Genomic DNA, 22,501 nt, shown 5'->3' on the forward strand with positions numbered 1-22,501 from the left:
AACAGCTCCTTTAGAAACATTATTCCCAGAAAAAACACGACGTGCCCAATACTTATTTCCCTCACTGTAAAAATGACATTCTCCCTCCACACTCACCTGGCCTGGAGGTTCTCGATCTCCAGATCTCTCTCCCGCTGGAGTTTGTTGAGCGCATCTCTGTGTTTCCGGGTTTGAGCGAGTAAGTCCTCCTCGGTGCGCAGCTCCTGCTCCTTCAGCTGCTCCTCCAGAGCGTTTGCGCGGTGCACGAGACTGAGGTTTTCCTGACGCAAGCGTGCATGTTGCTCTTCACTCTCCAGAGAGTCCTTCTCCAGCTCACACACACGCTTCTCCAGCAGCAACACCTGAAGCACAGGCCATGGTTCAGCATGCAAATCACAACTACCTGTTTTTCCATTTCGTTTTGCATATTGCTTCATGGTAATGTTACTATTTTAGGTTTGTCATTTGAATACACTGTAAAATAAAGCCACATTAATGAAGCTACACGTAAGAATTTTCGCAAACACTTTAGGTCACAATTCACAGTATTAACTACTGACTTATAACCAGGCCCACACGAAATCTGTGCAAGCAGAAATGCACAGATTTTTAGCCCATCGAGTCTATGTATTTACTTGTGTAAATGTGTGTAAAATAATATTATATATATATATATATATATATGTGTATATATATATATATGTATATATGTATATATATATATATATATATATATATATATATATATATATATATATATATATATATATATATATAATATATATATATATATATATATATATATATACTATATTATTAAAAATTATGTATTATATTTATATTATATTTCCATATTCAGTTTTTAAATAAACTTCAGTAATCTTATTGACTAATATGAAAATGTTCATATGATTTAATTAAAATACAGTTTGTAAAGTAATATTTACAAGTAATCTTTTAGTAGATATATTGTATGAGACTTAGTTTGTTTACCAAATAAGTGGATTTAATTGGATTTGCATTGTAAACGTTAAATAAAGTTAAAAGGTATTATTTTTATTACATACATCAAGTTTTTAGTTACGATACTGCCAAAATCATTCAGAAATAGCAAAAAATGTCAGCAGAATCTGTCTAGCCCTTCTTATAACCTGCCTAAAATTAAGATATTAACTGTTCATCAGTGGTATCATCTTATTCTGCATCCCTAATCCTACCCAAAACCTAAACCCAACTAAATATTAATGCATTTATTAAGCTAGTAGTGTCAGTTAATGGTTTGTTAAAAGCGTGAATTGTGACCCAAACTAAAGTGTTACCGAATTATCGTGTAATAATGGCCGTTCACAGCAACCATGATAACTATAGATACGACAATAAATAAAATGTTCAAAAAAATAATCAATCAATGCCTGCATGTTTTTATTCCGTTTACCACTTTTTAGGTTTAAAACGATATAATAATTCCTTAAATTTAAATAGCGTGTTTATAAACACTTCAAGCGCTTTACACAATGAGGGAATCTCCTCATCCTCCACCAGTGGGCAGCATCAACCTGGATGGTGAGACGGCAGCCATATTGCGCCAGACCGCACACCACACACCAGCTGATTGGTGGACAGGAGACAGAGTGATGAAGCCAATTATGATTTGGGGATGGTTAGGATGCCATGATGGACAGAGGCCAGTGGGCAAATTTAGCCAGGATGCCGGAGTTACACCCCTACTCTTTTTTTTGAAGGACATCCTAAGATTTTTAATGACCACAGAGAGTCAAGACCTCGGTTTAATGTTTCATCCGAAAGACGGTGCTCAATGAGCAGTATAGAGTCCCCTTGAATATACTGGGGCGTTAGGACCCACACAGAACGCAGGTTGAGCACCCCCTGCTGGTCTCACTAACACCGGCAGCAACCTAGCTTTCCCATGTGGTCTCCTATCCAGGTACTGACCGGACACAGCCGGACATAGCTTCAATGAGTGATCATGTGAGAGTTACAGAGAGCTAGCTGCTGGCTATTAACCTTGTGTATACAATAAAAGCCTGACATCCATCCAACAGAAAGTTAAATTATAATAAAAACAGAAATGCTGCAATATTACAGTAGGTACAAAATGTATTTATATATTGATAAATTAGAGAAATGCTATTTTAAATGCTATTAAATGCATTTGTTTAATGTAAACATCGTTCTGCATGTAAAACAAAAGCAAAGATCAGATCACATTTATAACGAATAAAAATGTAGAGAAACGTTATCATTGGAATCACTGTCAGAATTTTGGGTTTTTCAGCTAATAAATGAAAACACACTGATATTCACCAACCTTGTCTGTGATGTCACGATCGGCCAGGTCCAAAATGTCTTGAGTCAGATCTCCCATGACATCCAGGTTGTTGGACTGCTGTAAGTGTCTATAACACACACACACACACACAAACATTGTTTAAGCAAACTCAAACATATCAAAACATTCCCAGCTGAGGGGTAATTGAATATTCATACTAGTCCAGTCTCGTTTTTCCAGCTTCAGCACTAGAAACGTTTTTACCTACATTACAACATTACTGCAAACAGTTCTGGCAGCTTGCATTCCAGAATCATATATTCATTTTCCTTCAACTTAGTCCCTTATTTATCAGGGGTCACCACAGCGGAATGAACCGTCAACTATTTCGGCATATGTTTTAGGCAGGTAATGCCCTTACAGCCACAACCCAGTACTGGGAAACACCCATACACTCTTGCATTCACACATAAATTCTTTGGACTGTGGGAGAAACTGGAGCACTCAAAGGAAACCCCTGCCCATTTTGTAAAAATGCTGTACATTTGTAATATGTATGTTGATCTTTGTATATATATTATGTATTGATTAATCATGTTGTTTTTAGGGTGACTATTCTAACATCAGGGGCAGCACAGTGGTGCAGTGGGTAGCATGATCGCCTCACAGCAAGAAGGTCGCTGGTTAGAGCCTCAGCTGGGTCAGTTGGCATTTCTGTGTGGAGTCTGCATGTTCTCCCCGTGTTGGCGTGGGTTTCCACCGGGTGCTCCGGTTTCCCCCACAAGTCCAAACACATGCGCTATAGGTGAATTGAATAAGCTAAATTGACCGTAGTATATGTGTGTGAATGGAAGTGTATGGGTGTTTCCCAGTGATGGGTTGCAGCTGGAAAGGCATCCACTGCATAAAACATATGCTGGATAAGTTGGCAGTTCATTCCGCTGTGGCAACACCAGATTAATAAAGGGACTAAGTCGAAAAGAAAAGTCCTGGGACTGCAGATGAAAAATAGCCTTTTGGCTAATTCAGGCACATTTTATGTAATATTATGTGCATTGTCCCTGTCAAATAAACCTGAAATAAATATTTGAAAACAAATGATAAGAAATAAGACTTTCTCCCTTATATATTCTATTATATAAACCATAACCTTGCTCGGTTAAACATAAGTTGGAAAATATTTGATTAATGAGAATGTCATGGCCTGGTTCCTCCTGTGAATTTTGTTTTCTTTTTAAATATTTCCAAAATGATGTTTAACAGAGCAAGGAATTTCCTATATTATTTTTTCATCTGGAGAAACTCTTATTTGTATTATTTCGGCTAGAATAAAAGCAGCTTATAATAATAAAAAAAACATTTTAAGGTCAATATTATTAGCCCCCTTAAGCAATATTTGTTTTCAATTGTCTACAGAAAAAAGCACCATTATCTAATGACTTGACTAACTACCCAAACTCGCCTAATTAACCCAGTTAAGCCTTTAAATGTCACTTTAAGCTGAATACTAGTATCTTGAAAAATATCTAGTCAAATATTATTTACTGTCATCATGACAAAGATAAAAGTAATCAGTTATTAGAAATGAGTTATTAAAACTATTATGTTTAAAACGTTACAGAATGTAATAATTATTTGCTCATTTATTTTATATATATATATATAGATTTGTATTTTGTTATGCATCTGGAGCTGATGTTGTTTTGGGCGCTGTGGAGCATGTGCAGGTCTCATACTCTCTCCCTTTCTAGAGCTGCGCTTGATTGGGGTCCAGCTGTGTTGCAAGTGGGAGCGTATATAAGCGGAGGAGAGGAACAAAGGAGGGATCTTCTGCTCGGTGCAGGTCGCAAACCTCTGTCGTCGTTGCGACCGCTGCTGTTGTTCCGAGCGTCTCCTATCTCCTGCTCCAGATTATTTGTTGTATTAGTGTGGTGTAATTGACTGATGTGCTTTGTTTTCACTTATTAAGACTGTATATAATTTTTGGATAAGTTGAAGCTGTAGGTTGGGAATCAGCATTTACTTTAAAATTGTTTTCTCCTGGTTTGTGGCAGCGAGGGAGAAAGGGAAGTTTGTTGTTATTTTATTTGGGGTACTTTATTTTAGCAGGTAAGTTAGGATTATTTCCCAGCAAGTTAGCTGTGGTTTTGTTTGTTATTTTGGCCTGGATTCCCTTCCGAAGAGATGCCTTCGAGATCTTTATTGTTAAAAAACAAAAAACTAAAAAATTGTTATTCCTTGATAAACTGGTTGTGATCATTGTGAGCTGGGACAGGAGAAGGGGAAAACCCTAAATTTATTATTTAAAAGTTTATTTATTTTTTGTTATTGTTCCTGCTAGGCTTGGGTGGTAATATGGTATACCGCCGGATCTAAAAATAGCAATGGTATCAGTTTCAATACCGACAAGTATTAAATATTATTTATTTAATGCCTAGAAATGCATATGCGTGATTGTCATCATGGGACAGTGTGGAGGAGAGAGAGAAGTGAGGTAAGATGGCGAGTCGCGCACCAAGTGACCTGGTCTCGAAAAAGAACACAACCTCTGCAGTTTGACAGTATTTCCGGTTTCGACCGAACAAGAAGGGAGACGTGGTAAATACGAACTAGAGGTCTGCATTCCCGCTGCTGTACCACGGGACCCGACCAGATTTCTTGCGGTGCAGGAATAAATTTCTGAATAAAGCGCGGGAGCGGTCGGCAACTCTGCTGTAATTTGAGCGGGAGGTCTAACAATATCGCTCCCGAGCGAGCAAGCACACGCGCATCTGTGTGGATTCTGTTTATGTGCATGTGTATGTATGTGTGTGTGTGAATGAGAGAGAGAGAGAGAGAGCGTGATGCTGTGCGTCGCTGGCTTGGTGCTGTCTATGTGTGTGTGTGTGTGTGTGTGTGTGTGTGTGTGTGAATGAGAGAGAGCATCCTGCGCAGATCTCTTATACCAACAAGACAAACAGGTGACCACGAACCTAAGGTCCCATACCCGGTTCTCAGTTTCTGAATGGTTTAGGCACAAGCCAACAGTTTGGTGACGCTGTCTGAGTCTTACATCATATTTGTTATGCACGTAAATACCGTATACTAAGGTAAAATAGGGAGGAGGTTTGACGGTATCAAAATTTGGATACCGCCCAAGCCTAGTTCCCGCCAACCCTAGACTGGTCGGGACGAAACAAAATGTGTCGAATTCTTTTTCTTTCTGTTAAACAAACAGAAAATATACAGGGCAGCTAATAATGCAGGAGGGCTGATAATCCTGACTTCAACTGTATATTTTTCCTGACTCTCAGATGGATGTTCACCGCTGACTTCATACGAATCACCATGACCACAGTTTCAGCTAATGCTCTACATGATATCATCTTTCTGGGAGAACTATCACTTTAATGCTGACGTTTGCTGTGTTTGCAGGGAGGATCTCACCTTGCAGCTTTCTTACTGGACAGCCTCTTGCTGGAGCTATAAAAGAGAGAACAAACAGGAAATGAGTCACAGGAAGAGACTGGAAAAGAAGAAAAAACTAACTTTCCATTCGTGACCTGTAAAACACAGGTCAGAAAACAGCCAGGTTTGGGGGACCGTCAGCTCTTTCTGCAGGTCGAATGCAGCATCAATGCTCTTCTTTCAATGCTAATGACCTCACAGCACACGGAAACAAACACACACACACACACATGCTTTTACGAGGTGTAACGTATATGCGTGAAAGGAGATTCTGTTCTTGAAAGACTGAAGGTGGAGAAAATGCTTTGTCTGTTGTTTTCATAGACATCGGAGTTTCCATTGCTGCTTCAATTTTCCATGATCTCTTTACCAAAACAAACTTGAACAATCTTCAATGTAGTCACTAATATAGTCTTTTCGGTTTTGGTTTTAGAAATCAGAACAATATAAAACAAAATAAAAGTAATATTTTACATATATATATATATATATACACACACACACAGACTGGCCACTTTATTAGGTACAACTTACTAGTACCGGGTTGGACCGCCTTTTTGCCTACAGAACTGCCTTAATCCCTCGTATCATAAATTCAACAAGGTACTGGAAATATTCCTCAGAGATTTTGCTCCATATTGACATGATAGCATCACACAGTTGATTCAGATTTGTCAGCTGCACATCCATGATGCCCATCTCTCGTTCCACCACATCCCAAAGGTGCTCTATTGGATTGAGCTCTGGTGACTGTGGAGGCCATTTGAGTACAGTGAACTCATTGTCATGTTGAAGAAACCAGTCTTCTGATTCACACTTTATGACATGGTGCGTTATCCTGCTGGAAGTAGCCATCAGAAGATGTGTACACTGTGGTCATAAAGGGATGGACATGGTCAGCAACAATACTCAGGTAGGCTGTGGCGTTGACACGATGCTCAATTGGTATTAATGGGTCCAAAGTGTGCAAAGAAATATCCCCCACACCATTACACCACCAAAACCAGCCTAAACCGTTGATACAAGGCAGGATGGATCCATGCTTTCATGTTGTGATGCTTAGTAAGATCACCATCATATCGTTTAAACTTCAGTTTTGTTGACTTCCAAAACAAACAAAAAAGGTTGTCATGCTGGTTTTACAAGGCATGAGCAGCAAGTTTTTTTGGTGTGCATGTTAACTACCGGGACTTGCACTGGGAGAAGAGCAGCGCATGCGAGAGGCATGCGAGTTCTCTGCGCACATGCGGAGATGCGTCAGTTTGCTTTTTGATTAAACTGCATTGCTTTCACCAGCGTTGGTTTGGTTGCACATAAGGAATAAAGTCTTTATTTTGGAATTATCATTCTTAATAAATACACTTGCATATGAAATAAATCATATCTCAAAGCATTAACTGGGGCACTGGTGATTTTTACAGGGCACGTGCCCCAGTAAATTGGGTCTAGCGACGCCCCTGGTAGGCGCCATCTTTCGGATGAGACGTTAAACCGAGGTCCTGACTCTCTGTGGTCATTAAAAATCCCATGGCACTTCTCGTAAAGAGTAGGGGTGTAACCCCGGTGTCCTGGCCAAAGTCCCTCTATCGGCCCTTACGATTATGGCCTCCCAGTCATCCCATCCACCGAATTGGCTCTGTCACTGTCTCTCCACTCCACCAATTTCTGATGTGTGGTGAGCGCACTGGCGCTGTTGTCCTGTGGCTGCAGTCACATCATCCAAGTGGATACTGCACCCTGGTGGTGGTGTGGAGAGACCCCCCTCATGATTGTGAAGCGCTTTGGGTGTATGGCCATACACGATAAATGCGCTATATAAATACACATTACATTACATAACATATTTCTTAAGGAGACTTAATAATATTGACCTTAAAATAGTTTAAAACAACTGCTTTTATTAAAGAAATGAGACTTTCCCCAGAAAAAAAAGAAATATTATAGGAAATACTTGGAAAATATTTCAAAAGGAATAAAATAAATTCATAGAAGGGTTAATATTTTGATGTCAACTATATATATAAATCAAAATACACTTGTGCATGCATCAAACACACTCACAACACAGCACAGCACAGCATCTACAGCAGAGCATCTATAATCACCACACACACAGACACTTCACCTACAGAAAATACACCCTGAAACTGAAACCGACACGAGTCATGTGACACTGCACAGAAGTCTGCATGATACTGAAGAGCGCACACACATATTCAGACAACGAGTGTGTGTGTTTGTGACAGTGCTTAAACTCCACACACACAGGGAGGCGTGCACATGCTGCGAGCGCGTTACCTATTCATCTCTAGCAGCTGCAGCCGCGTGGACAGATCCTCCAGACGACTGATCTGCTTATGACAGTGAGTGCAGAAAAACTCCAGCGCCTCCGACTGAAGGAAACTCTGGAAGCTAGCAGGGAAAGAGCTGGGGCTGAGGAGACCACAGGAGGAGGAGGAGAACAAAAGAGGAGAAATAAGAAGAGGAGAAGAGAACAAGTGATGGAGACGCAAGAAGAAATGAAGGAGGAGAAGAATGTGATGACAGGAGAAATAAAGAGACGAGAGATGAAGGATGTACAGCAGAATAAATGAAAAGAAATGAGCAGAGAGGAGTGATGAGGTGAGAGCAGGAGAAAGTTTAGAGTTGAGGAGAAACAAGCAGGAGAGAAGGGAAATAAACAGAGAAATTAGGAGGTTTGTGAGTGTGTTAAATCGGGAAAGAGCAGAGGGAGAGAACAGGGAACATTGATTTGAGAAGGTGAAGGGCAGAGGAGGATCTACAGAGTGAACACTACAGTGTAGGAGGGATAACGGCTCATTCACACAGAACAGGTTTTCAATTCCAATGTGCTACTTACTTATCCATTGTTTTCTAGGTAAATGAGCTTGACGGGCATGTGTGATGAGTGCTGCGTTGTGAAGATGCCGTGTACACTTAAAGAATTTCAACTCTTAATATTTCAGTGGGCCTCATCAATAGCTAGTATGTTTCCATCCACAGATGTGAATAAAACTTAGGCAATACTGAACTGGAATATACTTTTGGAAAATAAAGCACTGTTTCCATCCAAATCGTCACCTCTCGATACGCTGGTGCCAAATTAAAAAATGAAAAAAGCCACTGTGGCCACTTTTTTCTTATATATAACAAATCGCTTCAGAAGACAAAGACGAAACACAATGGATGCACAGCGGCTTTGGAGGCATGAGATGCTCTCTGGAAGCAGAGACACTGAAGACAAGCTAATAATAATAATAATAATAATTAGGGATGTGACGAGATCTCGCGAGACTAAATCGCGACCAGACTTCTCGTCGAGGTGAAAAGTTAGGTGCGTCCCAAACCGCATATTTCTGCACTATTCTATGCCATTTTGCAGTATAAATAGTGTAAGCAGTGCGTTCACACCATAGACTGTGAAATATATGGACGTAGCATCCGTGACGTCACCCATAGGTTTCTGAAGAGCGCAAAAGAAGCTACAAGTAGGCGCGGCCAACCATCGCCATTTTGTTCGCGCGTCATCGCACCCACGGCGGGATACCAAGCAAGGGCAAAGAGGTGGAGAGTGAGCGGAGCTACAGACACCTGCTGGCACTTTGCTTAGACCTGGCAGACAGACTTTACTTTGGGAGAAACGCTTGATACTTTATTACCTGCGACTCGTTTGTGTTCTGACCACATGTGCTTGGCTGTACACTATATCAATAAAGTGTTTAGACTTTTAAAAACACTGTAGTAATACATTGAGCCACTAAGCATTGTTCTTATGATGTTTTTCTACAGGAGGAAAACGCAAATTACTTCCAAACACTTCAGATATAGTGTGTGTGTTAGTAAATGCAAGACTATTGATGAACTCCAGCATAACACTGTATGATAACGTTTCAGATGACTGATCTAGAGCCTACAGCTAATCAATCTGTCAGATTCTGGAGTGCTTTACTGGTCTAAAGAACATTATTAATGATAAATGATCTTAAATAAAACACACACATTTATAGAGATGGTATACAAGTATATAACTTTACTCGCATGAGAAACAGAGTCCACATGAATGGTTTGTGAGCACAATTAAATGCACACAGCAACCCATATCATCTGATAATTGTAAGAAATAAGTCCAAAAGGCAGCTGACTGTGTAAAGCCACATAAAACAAAACAAAAATACGATGAATATGCCGAGATCAGTGGCTAATCTGCCGGATTCAGCTGAGGTGAAGTGACGGCGACCAGCGAGACCTAGCTGTCACTCAAGTGGCCACGCCCTTAATTATGCAAACTTAATATAACCTAATATAAAGGAAATGGATGAGTTATCAAAAAATCACCCCCCTCACAGTTGTCATGGAGGGTAATAATAGCTATATGACCCAAAATCGTTCTTTGTACCAGGCTGTAAACACCTTTTTTTTGCTGTGAAGTTGGCCATTCTAACAGTGGGCTCAATTGCAATTTGCTCTATTACTTCCATACTGGCTTCCCGAGGGAGAGCAGGAGGTTGCCGCTTGGTTCACACTGAAAACTAAAAATAATAAGTGCACTTTAAATACCTGGATGATGCACTCATTCAGGCAGTAAAATGAAGTGTGTAATGATGGACACTTCACGCACTCAACGACCGCCGTTTTGCTCACGTAGCTGAAGAGGCGGAGCTATCGGGCGCACATGTTGGATAACTTTTATTTATTTTGGATGGGGAAAGCAAAATTCTCCTACGAGAGTGATTATAGCGCCTCCCGGTGGTGAATGAGGTTATACTCATGGCAGGTATTATTTGATAGTTTGGTCATTTATTTCACTGATTTGGCAACCGTCAAACGTCATCAGGGAAACGGTTTGAATTTCCGCTTAGTAAAAAAACAATAGTGTTCCATTTGGGACAACACTACATACATACTATCCTGTTGAGTGTGTAAGTGCATAAGTACATAGTGCATGAGTGCATAGTGTGCCATTTGGGACGTAGCTGTTGTCTCATGGACAGGCCCACACGGAATCTGCGCGCGCAGATTTCCGCAGATTTTTAGCCCATCGTTGATTCTGTTTATTTACTTGTGTAAATGTCTGTAAATTTATCTTTATTCAGTTTTTTAATTAATTTCAGTATAATTATTGACTAATTTCAAAATATTCATATAATTTATTTACAACACAGTTTGTAAAGTAATAATTCTGTCTGTTAGTAGAGATATTATGCGATCGACATGCTTTGTTTAGCAAATAAAGTGGATCTAACTGGATTTGCATTGTATACATTTGCATTAAATACAAGTTAAAAAGCTATTACTTTTTAGTTCATATATTACGCTTTTAGTTATGATACTTCCAAAATTATTCGCATAAATCCGCAGATTTTTTAAAAATTCTGCACAGAAATAGCAAGAAATGTCCGCAGATTCCGACTGGTCCTACTCATGAGTTATGATGGCGCATAAAGGTCTTTGCACACTGAAGTCCAAAATGTTTGTATGTTTGTATGCCACCTCCATTTGCCCTCTTTACTTCCTCTTTACTTTACTTTTACTCTTTACTTTACTCCTTTACTTTCGTGGGTAAGGAAACATTGGAAACTCACTCCACTAAAGACATCAATTAGCCTACATATTTAATTTAGTTTGTTAAGCACAAAGATTTGTTTCAAAACTATTTCAAAATTCAGCTCTAATTTCCAGCAAACTAATAAATTAACAATATTAACTCAAAAACTGAGTTCTATCCAAACACACGTCCTATTCTTTCTTTTGCCCGGTGGCGCAATGGGTAGCGCTGTCGCCTCACCGCAAGAAGGTCTCTGGTTCGAGCCTTGGCTGGGTCAGTTGGCATTTCTGTGTGGAGTTTGCATGTTCTCCCAATTGACGTGGGTTTCCTCCGGGTGCTCCGTTTTCCCCGACAAGTCCAAACACATACGCTATAGGGGAATTGGGTCAGCTAATTGGGTCCGTAGTGTATGAGTGTAAAGGAGAGTGTATGGGTGTTTCCCAGTACTGGGTTGCAGCCGAAAGGGCATCCGCTGCGTAAAACATATGCTGAATATGTTGGCCAATAGAGAATAGAGAGAAAGGAGAGTTCATAATCGTTGTAAACACAAATCCAATTAAGACATGTGGAGTATTCCTATTTCAGCCCCATTAATGCTGTGCAGTACAGACATGTAATCACCGTAATTAAACTATTACACATTATGGCAATCACATAATCTGTCAAAACAAAATCACATTACTTTTTTTGATGAGCATGCTGGAATTTATTCAATAAACTAATACATTTTGCCAATTTTTTAGCAGATAAAAAGTTTATCCAGCTTAGTTGTGTGGATATGCGCATATAAATCTCTTTGGGGGTGTTTATTTACATTAAGCATTTATTTTTATGTGATGGTCCAAAATGCGCAAAAACTAAAACATGTCCATCTCAGTGGACCAATCAGAAGAACTTGGAGGTGGGGCAAGTGTAGAAAGCTTCTGTTTACAGTAGCAAGTTGGCATGACAACTGTTGTATTTGATGTTAACATGGTGGAGGCGGTACTTAAAAAAAAGAAAACATTCCTGAGCGCTGCGTCTTGCATTTTCATACACAAAAACACAATCTGTGTGAATGGCCCCCTACTCAGCAGGAGCAGTGTGTGTGTTATTACTTAAACAGGTCTGAGAGTGTGTATTGTGTTTCCATGCTCTCGTCTCTACTGTGTGTACAGAAAGACATACGCCTCACATCACCAGCACTTCAGTAAAACAATAACCACACAACCTCAACCTTTACCCATGGATATTAATAGTTCACCAGAGAAATAATGAATCACCCAGCATATCATCATTCTGCTTCTGCCTTTACCACTGACACATCCAACAGCTATCTCAACACACACACACACACACAAACTCTCATAGCAAGGCTTTTGTTGTGTCTATCATGCATGCTGTTTGTAAATGAGACATGGTCTGTGCTCAGGATGTCGCTCTGCAAGGTCTCATTATGCACATGAACTTTGGCATACACAATACTGACTCACTTTCTGTGTGTGGAAACTAGAAATAAAGTGTATTTCTATTTGCGCCTGTAGTCTAGCTGTTCCTTCAGATCAGTCTACGCATACATTTACAGTACCTAGGTTTATACTTTCCATATTAAAAGGTGACGTCAAACAACGACGGTTATTCAATGTTAGACGTAATCTCAACTGAAACATGAAAAGAGGGTGGGATAGAGTAGCCCCTCCCCTTAAAAAAACAGCCAATAGTGTTTTGTTTTTCTCACAGCTCTGCCAGTGAGTGGTTGAGCTCAAGCACATCAAATGAGAAGCGTTTTGAAGAGGGTGGGGCATGTCAGATACCAGAGAGCATTTGATTGGTCAGAAGATTTGATGAGGTCACATAAAAAAAACGTAAAATCCGTTTAGGCGGAAGTGACAAGCTGCAAGCTTTGGATGTTTTTAACTTCTAAATGTGAATTTTGTCACTGTTTTGGAGTACACTAGCTTGTAAAATAGTCCTTAAGACTAACATTTAATACTTTATTTTAAATTCACAGAACCTTTAACTCAGGATAAATAGTGACCTACTATCTTCTATACATCGAGTTTATAAGATACGTTAGCTTCAAGTGAATGTTTTAATGCGTTAAATATTCCAGCATTTGTATGTGTAGCATGCTAAGTGTGTTGTGTTACCTTGGAGAGAGCAGCATCAGTGGGCGGGACAGAGGGCTGTCTGAGTGAGGGAGTGGCTCTGCATCTCCCTCCCCATCTGGCCCTGCCCTTCCCTCCTCCTGATTGGCCAGCAGCAGATCTGAGGTGTTGTTGCTCTCGCCGAAATCTTCAAAGTGCTCCTCCTCTCCTCCAATCACAGCCACCACGGTGTGCCCATTCAAATCAGAGCCCAACGTGAACCTATCAGAGAAAAGCAGAATATAATGCGTTATCTGCACATATTTCATTAAATGCAATTGAAAATACCAGGTTAGTTTTTAATTGAGATTTTTTGTTATTAGTTTTGTGGCGACTAATTAAAACGATTCTTTGAATTCGGCTTTGACATGGAGGCCACTATCCGCTTGTTAAGTGGTGACGTGTTGGTGACGTATGTAATACTGTTTCCGGGTCCAAGCTGCCACTCATTTAAATTAAGAAAATATTAGTTTATGATCACTTTTTATTCTTATCACACATTAAAGTGAATTTTATATTAAATCAAAGTGCACACAACAGTCTCTGTACTTGCTGCATCACAAATAAAAAGTGATCATAAACTAATATTGGATATATATATATATATATATATATATATATATATATATATATATATATATATATATATATATATATATATATATATAGCGATCGTGATTTTCGAAAGTATTACATCGCTTTGTAAACATTTATTATTACCATTCATTTGATGAGTCTACCCACACAGTTTGATATATTGCTTGGACGTCACACCTAACAAGCGGATTTTAACAATCTAGGCCAGGGGTAGGGAACCTATGGCTCGGGAGCCACATGTGGCTCTTTGACCAAAATTATGTGGCTCTCCAGCTGTCTCTCTTCAATAATATTTTAAAGTTTAAAAAATTATAACTGTCACTAGAAATTTGTTTCTTCTTGAAAATACAATTACAATTCTCTTTTTATTGTATTTTCTATAGCAAAATGAATAAGAACTCAGTTTACAATAAAATTACTTCTTAACCAATGCGCATATGTGATGCTGTGGTTTAACTTGAATCGTGACACCAATAAAGGGCAAGCAGCTTACATTTCTTTGGTAACCTCGTGCATGTAAATTCAAACAACATTCAAGAGTGGTGATGGCAAAAAGAAAGAAAAATCTATAAATTGTCCTTTGTTCATACATTATGATGCGTTATATTTTTTTTTATTTTTGAGTTGTGCATGAATATAAACAAAGGTTTTGTTTATTAATAAATAAAGGTTTCGTTATATACACACCCCCAATGGCTCTTTAAAAAAATACATTTGATAAAACAAATCAGAAATGGCTCTTTGCTGAAAAAAGGTTGCCGACCCCTGATCTAGGCGCAAAGTCTAAAATGCATGACGCAAAAGTATTAAGGCTGTGTCCGAGTCCCCTATTGCTATTTTAAGGGCGAAAAATACATTTTGCGCTCGGCGCATGGTCTAAACAAGGTTGTGCTGATTCGCTTAATGAGTTATGAGTGTGTTCTGAGCATAACGTGCATTAAACCAATCAGAGTCTCATCTCCCATAGCCTTTAAGAGTCTGCCGTGTCTCCTGTACAGTACAGAATGCATTCAGCTTGCCAAATGTACATAAATTGTAGCGGCTTCCAATTGCCGCTATTGTTGGTAGAGTGAGCAAGTTTTTAACGCGTAAAGTCAGAGTCCATAGGCAAAATAGATGCAAATAAAAACGTCTTTATTTTCCAATCAACAGAATTACTTCATCACTTTTCCTCAATCTATATGCACATTTCTCTGTTACCTTAAGTTGAGTTGAGTTGAGTTACTTCACGTCACGTTAAGTTACGGTCAAAAACTGTGTGCTTCCTACCAACGCTCCTTCCATGCAGTGAAGCCACAGTTATATAGTGTGGTACTGACACCTTGTGGCCAATCGCCAATTTACAATGTATGGCTCCTACATAAATCTTTGATCGCTAGCAGTATGACTCTGAAGTGCTGTACTGTTTGCTTGCAAGTTTTCTCCCTAACAAACCCCACAATGTCAACGAAACGTTCTGCACCGTCAAAGGGACCTGCGGGAGCACCCAAAAGGCAGAGGAAGATGCTAACCATCGCACCAAAAGTTGGACTTCTTGATATGCTAAAGGAAGGTAGAAGTTACGTGGCTTTAGGGTGCCATTACAGAATAAAAGAATCTTCGGTTCGTTAGATAAAGGAAGAAGAAAATAACATAAGGATGACAACAGCAATAAGTTACAACAAAGATACAACAAACAAGACAATCCTAAATATATAGTCTGCTTTAGTTTTGTGGGTCAGTGACTGCAGTTGGTTTTATTCTATAATACTGGACGTATACTGGTTTTAACTTTGAGAGTGTTTAAACAACAGAGAAAAGTGTGAAAATGTTCATGTCTGTATGAGAAATGAGCATAAAGTGTGTAGTGAGGGGTTTTACAGCCCTTAAACATCTAGAATAATTGTAAAAAATAAAGCTACTTTGCAGATTTCACCTATTGCGGGTTATTTTTAGAACGTAACTCCCATGGATAACGAGGGACCCCTGTATTTAACTAATAGAAATAAACAGAAATCTTTCATAATGCTAATTTTTTTCTCTCACTTTTGCTCAATTAAATCTTTTACATAAACGCATTACTATACATTTCCCCATATCATACTGATCCACAGTTTGTTCTACATTTGCTGTTTTTATTCCTACTACAGCACAACATAAAAAAAACATCCCTGAGACACAACCTTGTGGGTATGTGTGTCTGAGAAAGAATGTTAGCAGTTTGTCTTCAGGAGGGTAATCTGATGATACACTAATCTCTCGCTAGCCCTCAAAACATCTGAAGAATTCCAGTTAGATTAAACAAAGACCAGCACAAAACCTAAACAATCCACACAAAAGCAGCACAAAAGCCTGTGTTTTCAGAAGTGTTGAAGGTTAACACTGAAATGTAGGATAGAGATCATGAGCACGTCCCCTGAAAACTCCACACTGAGGATAAAACTGATAGTCAGGTTTTTAACAGCTGACTGGATCAGCGGTTTGCAGATTGACTGCCCAGTAGATTGACTTGATTGGTGAACTCTGTGACCTCTTTTAAAAAGTACTTCAAAGGTGCCCTATAATGAAAATCTTGGTATACCAAGGCATAGGATTATAAGAATTATTAGAGATTAGTATATGGAAATGGGCATACTGTAAGCCTCAGGGACCATTGTTCACTCGTTACCATGTAAATTCCAGAGTGTAAAACCCTGGTGTACAATGGGCCAATCAGAATACAAAACAAACTGTGATGAGACTCACGGGCCACATCCTCCATATTTGCATATATGACTACTTTAGGTCATTCATCCGGACCTGACGTCATCAAGAGCACACAGACTCATATGTAGGTCTGAGATCATTAATATGCACGCCTCAGGCTGTGTTCGATAAACAACAATGATTTCAAGTGAGCAAACAATGATAGCTTCCCCTCTATTAGTTATTTTAAAGTTTATACTTCACTTAATAAGTTTGTGGGACTCTTATTTTGAAAATGCAGCAGCAGATTGTTTACTGTGGATCGACTGTGCAAGACGTGCTTCAGGATGCAAAATGCAAGGTTTACAGATTATACATTTATTCAGCTCCACTCCGAAGAGGCGTAAGGTACGTTTAATTGTATCTTTTGTTAATTTATTGTGATAATTTAAGCGTATGTTTCAACAAACACATGTAGACTGCTGACTTGTGTCAAATCAATCAGCTCCACTGGTACCTGATCATGCAGATATTACGTCCTGGCTGTGTTTTCTTTCATATTATAGCTTTAAAAATATCCTTTTGTCAATTTAATAATAATTCAGTCTTTATTCACATCTCGTGAGCAAAATAGGTTAAAGTTACTCTGATTGGGTTCATATTTGTCCATGTTTATAGCATTCACCATGTAGTGTGTGTGTGTGTGGGTGTAAGAGCGGCACTTCAGAGCAGAGCTCATTATTATTCACGACACAATCCATACATGGTCAATAATGGACCTTCTGATTATAGTATGTATTTTTTGGAGTAATAAATGAGCTTACAAAACCATTTCTGGAGATATTTTGAACTTAATGAAGCCATAAACCTACTATGTAGATATCAGAGAACAATTTAACTTACTATATAACCAATGCAGTATATGGCATCTTTAGGAAATGAATACTTGCATTCAGCAAGAATGCTCTACATTGATTAAAAATGAGAGTAAAGATAGTTGTATTCTAAGAAAATCTATATTTTTAACAAATTATTTTCTTTTAAACTTTTTATTAATCAAAAAAGCCCTCGTTTTTTCCACAAAACTTTTAATAAACAAAAACAAAATATTAATCAATCACCTCATTTCTGGTCATACAGTGCTCAGCATAAATGAGTACACCCCTCACAAATCTCTCATTCAGCTTCATATTTTCTATAGGAAGCTTTACAGTATTATATTTGTGCATATCTATTAGATTAGTCAGTACTGGAGCTGAATCTGGAGCTTATCTAACAAAATAACTTACGATAACAGTCCAAAATTAGTACACACAAATTTATGTTAGAGAAAAATAAGAGTGAAATTCAAGAGAAGCAAAAAATGTATAAAAATTTGTAGAAATGTTGTAGTTTGAATTTTTTTTCCAATATTTAACATGAATTTAGATGCATTATCTTTCTCTTTTTAAAGATTTTCGGTGACTACAATATTATTTTAATAAATATATCTGTTTAATAATTCTGCTTTGTTCAAATGCACCAACATATATGACCTATATTCACTGAGAAATGGGTAAAAATATTCATTTTCAAAATGGGGTGTACTCAATTATGCTGAGCACTCTATATCCTTCTCTCTTTTAATCATAGATCAATAATTATTATTATATTATTATCATTTCATAATGATGACACTGAAAACTGGAATAAATGTACAAAATTCAGCATTTTAGTCACAAAATGTATTCAAAATACATTGAAATACAATATAATTTTCATTTATATAAGTGTTACAACATTGAATGATTTTAGTGTTTTTTTATCAAATAAATGCAGCCATAAATTCACCCAAAAATAAATAAACAAATTTTAAAAATCACCAGCTTCAAACTTTAGAACATTAATACACTACACTACTCATTCTCAGACAATAAACCTGTCAAAAACTCACCCTCGTTTCACCGTAACGTTACGGTTGTTCACACAAATCACTCGTGAAGGCGGCGACCGCATCTTAAAGAGATACGGTCTTTCGTTGGCGATTCTGAGCAACTGGGCACACAGTGTGTCAACGCAAACTAAACTCCAACGATCAATAAACTAATTATTCCAAAAAGTTTTATAAAAGGCAGCAGAAATTCCCCGGTAAACTTCAATCTGCCGGACATTCCGGCCGGACGCTTGTGACCCACTAAATCTGAATCAATCTCCTGCTACATATGCTTCAAACGTAAGGCTGTGCGGCGATGTGTGTGTAATCTGATTTAGAGCTCAGTAACGGTGACCCAGTGTGTGTGCTAGCCTGCGCTGTAAGAACATACATCTGTTTAATCGCTTTAATCTCCATGTGCACATGCTGTCCGACTGACACTCAAACACATATTGCGGAGGAATTGCTAATAATGCAAGAAAAGCTAATCAGTAAACCCACAAGGAATCAGAAAACTCAGCAGATTGTTGAGCATGTCATTCACTCTACTTACCTATAGAAATGTGTGTAAATATACAGTTGAAATCAGAATTATTAGCCCCTCCTGAATTATTAGCCCTCCTGTATATTTGTTTCCCCAATTTCTGTTTAACGGAGAGAAGATTTTTTCAACATTTCTAAACATGATAGCATTTATTAACTCATCTCTAATAACTGATTTATTTTATCTTTGCCATGATGACAGCACATACTATTTGACTAGAAATTTTTCAAGATACTAGTATTCAGCTTAAAGTGACATTTAAAGGCTAAACTAGGTTAATTAGGCAAGTTAGTAAAAACCTACATGTTTATTTATCTCAAAAACATTGCTAGAATTAGATGCTTTGTTCACAGTGAGGACTTAGAGAAACTTGTTCATGCTTTTATCAGCAGCAGGGTGGATTACTTTAATGGACTTCTCACTGGCCAGTCAGATAGTTGCAGCTCATCCAGAACACTGCGGCCAGGATTCTGACCAGAACCAGAAAATCAGAGCACATCATACCTGTCCTCAGGTCTTTACACTGGATCCCAGTTACATTTAGAATAGATTTTAAAGTATTACTTGTCTATAAATCACTAAATGGTCTAGGACCTCAATACATTACAGATATGCTGACAATACAAATCTAACAGATCACTCAGATCTTTAGGATCAAACAAACTAGAAATTACAAGAGTTCAGTAAAAACAGGGTGAATCTGCCTTCAGCTACTAACAGCGCCGCTCGCTGCTGGAATCAGCTTGCAGAAATGATCAGATATACTCCAACATTAGGCACATTCAAATCAAGACTGAAAACACATCTGTTTACCTGTGCCTTTACTGAATGAGCACTGTGCTACATCCAACAGATCGCACTATTGTGTCTTTCTTTTCTTTTTCATTTCTTTAAAACCTGTTTAACACCTTTTAATCTGTTTTTAATTATTTCAATTCCTTTAATTCATAGTTTTTCACGATCGCTGCAAAATTCTTAATTAAGCGCAAAATAATCGCAAAAAATGTAAATAATCTCATAATACATCAAATTCCAAACCATATTATCAAAATATATTTGTTTCAGTTTGCAATTAACTGTTTTACGTGACATATAGACGTTGCATCTGCAGCCCATGTGATGTATTTGAGTGTCTTTCAAAAATGACGTCTCACCTGCGCTCTCACAAGCATAACATTACATCAAATAGGGGGCGGGGAGTTTTCAGTCTGTGCAGTATGCAGATGAAGCGCGAGTGATTTACATGTGAAGTCAATGCAAAGATGCGATTAGACATCCTGTGGTGCAAATTGGCCGTTTTGTGTGTTTGACGTGCTTCAGACTGCAAAATAAGTGTGAACAATGAAACGGACAGAAAAGCAAGTAGCTTACAACGATGAAGATTGGTTGAAGGATGACGGCCGCTGGGCGTGACTAAACTGAAGGACATTATTTGTGCTTTACATGTATGGCTGGTATTATGATGTTCATCGTGAAATCGATAAATTATTTTGTTTAACTTTTCCTGCAAACGAGAGAAAATGCTTCCCTGCGACGAGTTTTGCAGCAATCCGTGTTTTAGGTGTTTTACGAGTTTTACGGTGGAGGAAACCCTTATTGTTAATAAGGATTATTGGTTATCTGCTTCTCCCTATGATCACGCATGGACAGATCATAAAGATGTCTGTACAGTCGTACCCGTTTCAGACATCAAACGCGCCGCCGCGCAAACTGTTCACCTGAGTCTTAAAACATTTAGTGGTTGACTATTGCATGTCGGTTTCATTTGTAATTGTAATACCACAAATTACAATTGGACTGGTGAAATAAAGAACTACAACACCACGAAAACCAAGCAACAACAACAAAAAATTATTTAAATGAGCATTAGATGTAGTGTTACATGGACATCGGAAAAATAAGACCTGCACAAAAATATTTAAGACCTAGAACAGCGAATTTAAGACTTTTTAAAGCCTAAATTTTCGATTTTTAAATTTTAGACTTTTTAAGACCCCACGGAAACCCTGAAAGAAAAAAAAAAAAATTAAATAAAAAAAAAAAAAATCACAAAAGAATCTTGAAAAACTAGTGAGTCTATTTTATTCTTGTTTATGTAAAGCACTTTGAATTACCATTGTGTATGAAACGTGCTATAGAAATAAACTTGCCTTGTCTTATTTTTTTATTTACAAAATTCTGAGCAAAAAAAAATGTAGTAATGGTTCAAAATTTAACTAAAGCTGCTAATCTGAGAATCATGAACAAACCCAGACTGCTAAAAGATGCTTAATCTCTGAGGCAGGAAGTTTTAGAGGAAAATCTGTAGGGTATAGTAGAATTACATGATGCGTTTTCCTGAACTCTGAAAGTGAGGTTTTGTGAAGGTCTGTGAGTCAGCGGGATCCTGACACAGCAGTAATGCTAAATCAAGAGTAACACACGAGGGCAGAAAGCCAGGATATTTAACAATGACAGAAGCGAGCATGAGAGCGAGACCAAAACAGACTCTGGAGAGTGAAAGATGGATCAACTCTGAGCCACAGGAAGGCAGAAAGAGCAAACTCCACACTTCCTCCAACTGGGAGACAGGAAAATAAAGACTGACACCGATAACACGGGAAACAGGAACACCTCGGTCAGATGAGCTGATGTTGGAGGCTCTTGGGAAAGGTCTAGTCAGCAGATTCTTGCAGAAACACAAACAAACAGGCTTGCGTCTAGAACACCACTGTGCACTTCAGGAGTTTATTGCATGGAATTTTGGTACAGATTATGACTGCACAAATATATCGTTTCAGCATCGATAACGCAAAGACACATCGCAAAATATGCAATGGTGAGTCTGAATTAGCTGACCAGGAGCCACAGAAAACGTGATTTAAAGAGTCACTAATAAGTTTGACCTTTATAGAGTGAAAGTTTATCATTTCCATATGTTTTTAGGGCCTGACTGAACATTTTAAATGGGTTTAAAACATTTGGGCACAAGAAATGATGACATTTGTAGGTGTAACAAATATGAATAGTATTTAATTATTTTTATAGGATTTATACATTTTTTCTTATCATTTTTGTCTTGTTTCTAGTCTAAATATCTATATGTCAAAGCAAAAACTAGATTATTTTATTTGCCTCTAAATCTTTAAATCTTTTTATTTCTATAGTGCTTTTACAATGTAGATTGTGTGAAAGCAGCATAACATAGAAGTTCTAGTAAACTGAAACTGTGTCAGTCCAGTTTTCAAAGTTGAAGTTCAGTTTAGTTCAGTTCAGTGTGGTTTAAATTGTATTGCTGAAAGTTCAAACACTGAAGAGCAAATCCATTGAAGCGCAGCTCTACAAGTGCCAAACCAAGCCAAACCAAACCAAGAAGAACAAAACTTCACCAATTGATGAAAGTGAAGGAGAAAAAAAA

At 38.1% G+C, this 22,501-nt stretch overlaps 1 protein-coding gene across 2 annotated transcripts in view; it reads right to left on the reverse strand.

Annotated features, from left to right (window-relative positions):
- rab11fip3 (RAB11 family interacting protein 3 (class II)) overlaps positions 1–22,501 on the reverse strand; it is a 73,631-nt gene that overhangs the window by 17,476 nt on the left and 33,654 nt on the right. The window contains exons 5-9 of one of the 2 annotated variants that reach the window (XM_056450234.1): positions 13,391–13,609; positions 8,015–8,149; positions 5,696–5,731; positions 2,309–2,396; positions 97–341 (exon numbers count right to left, since the gene is read on the reverse strand). In XM_056450234.1, the coding sequence (XP_056306209.1) occupies positions 97–341; positions 2,309–2,396; positions 5,696–5,731; positions 8,015–8,149; positions 13,391–13,609 (723 nt within the window). The remainder of the gene's footprint in view (positions 1–96; positions 342–2,308; positions 2,397–5,695; positions 5,732–8,014; positions 8,150–13,390; positions 13,610–22,501) is intronic. The other variant, XM_056450235.1, reaches the window with a different exon arrangement.

The sequence above is a fragment of the Danio aesculapii genome, chromosome 24 (assembly GCF_903798145.1).
Source record: "Danio aesculapii chromosome 24, fDanAes4.1, whole genome shotgun sequence".
In the NCBI taxonomy this organism is placed as follows: domain Eukaryota; kingdom Metazoa; phylum Chordata; class Actinopteri; order Cypriniformes; family Danionidae; genus Danio; species Danio aesculapii.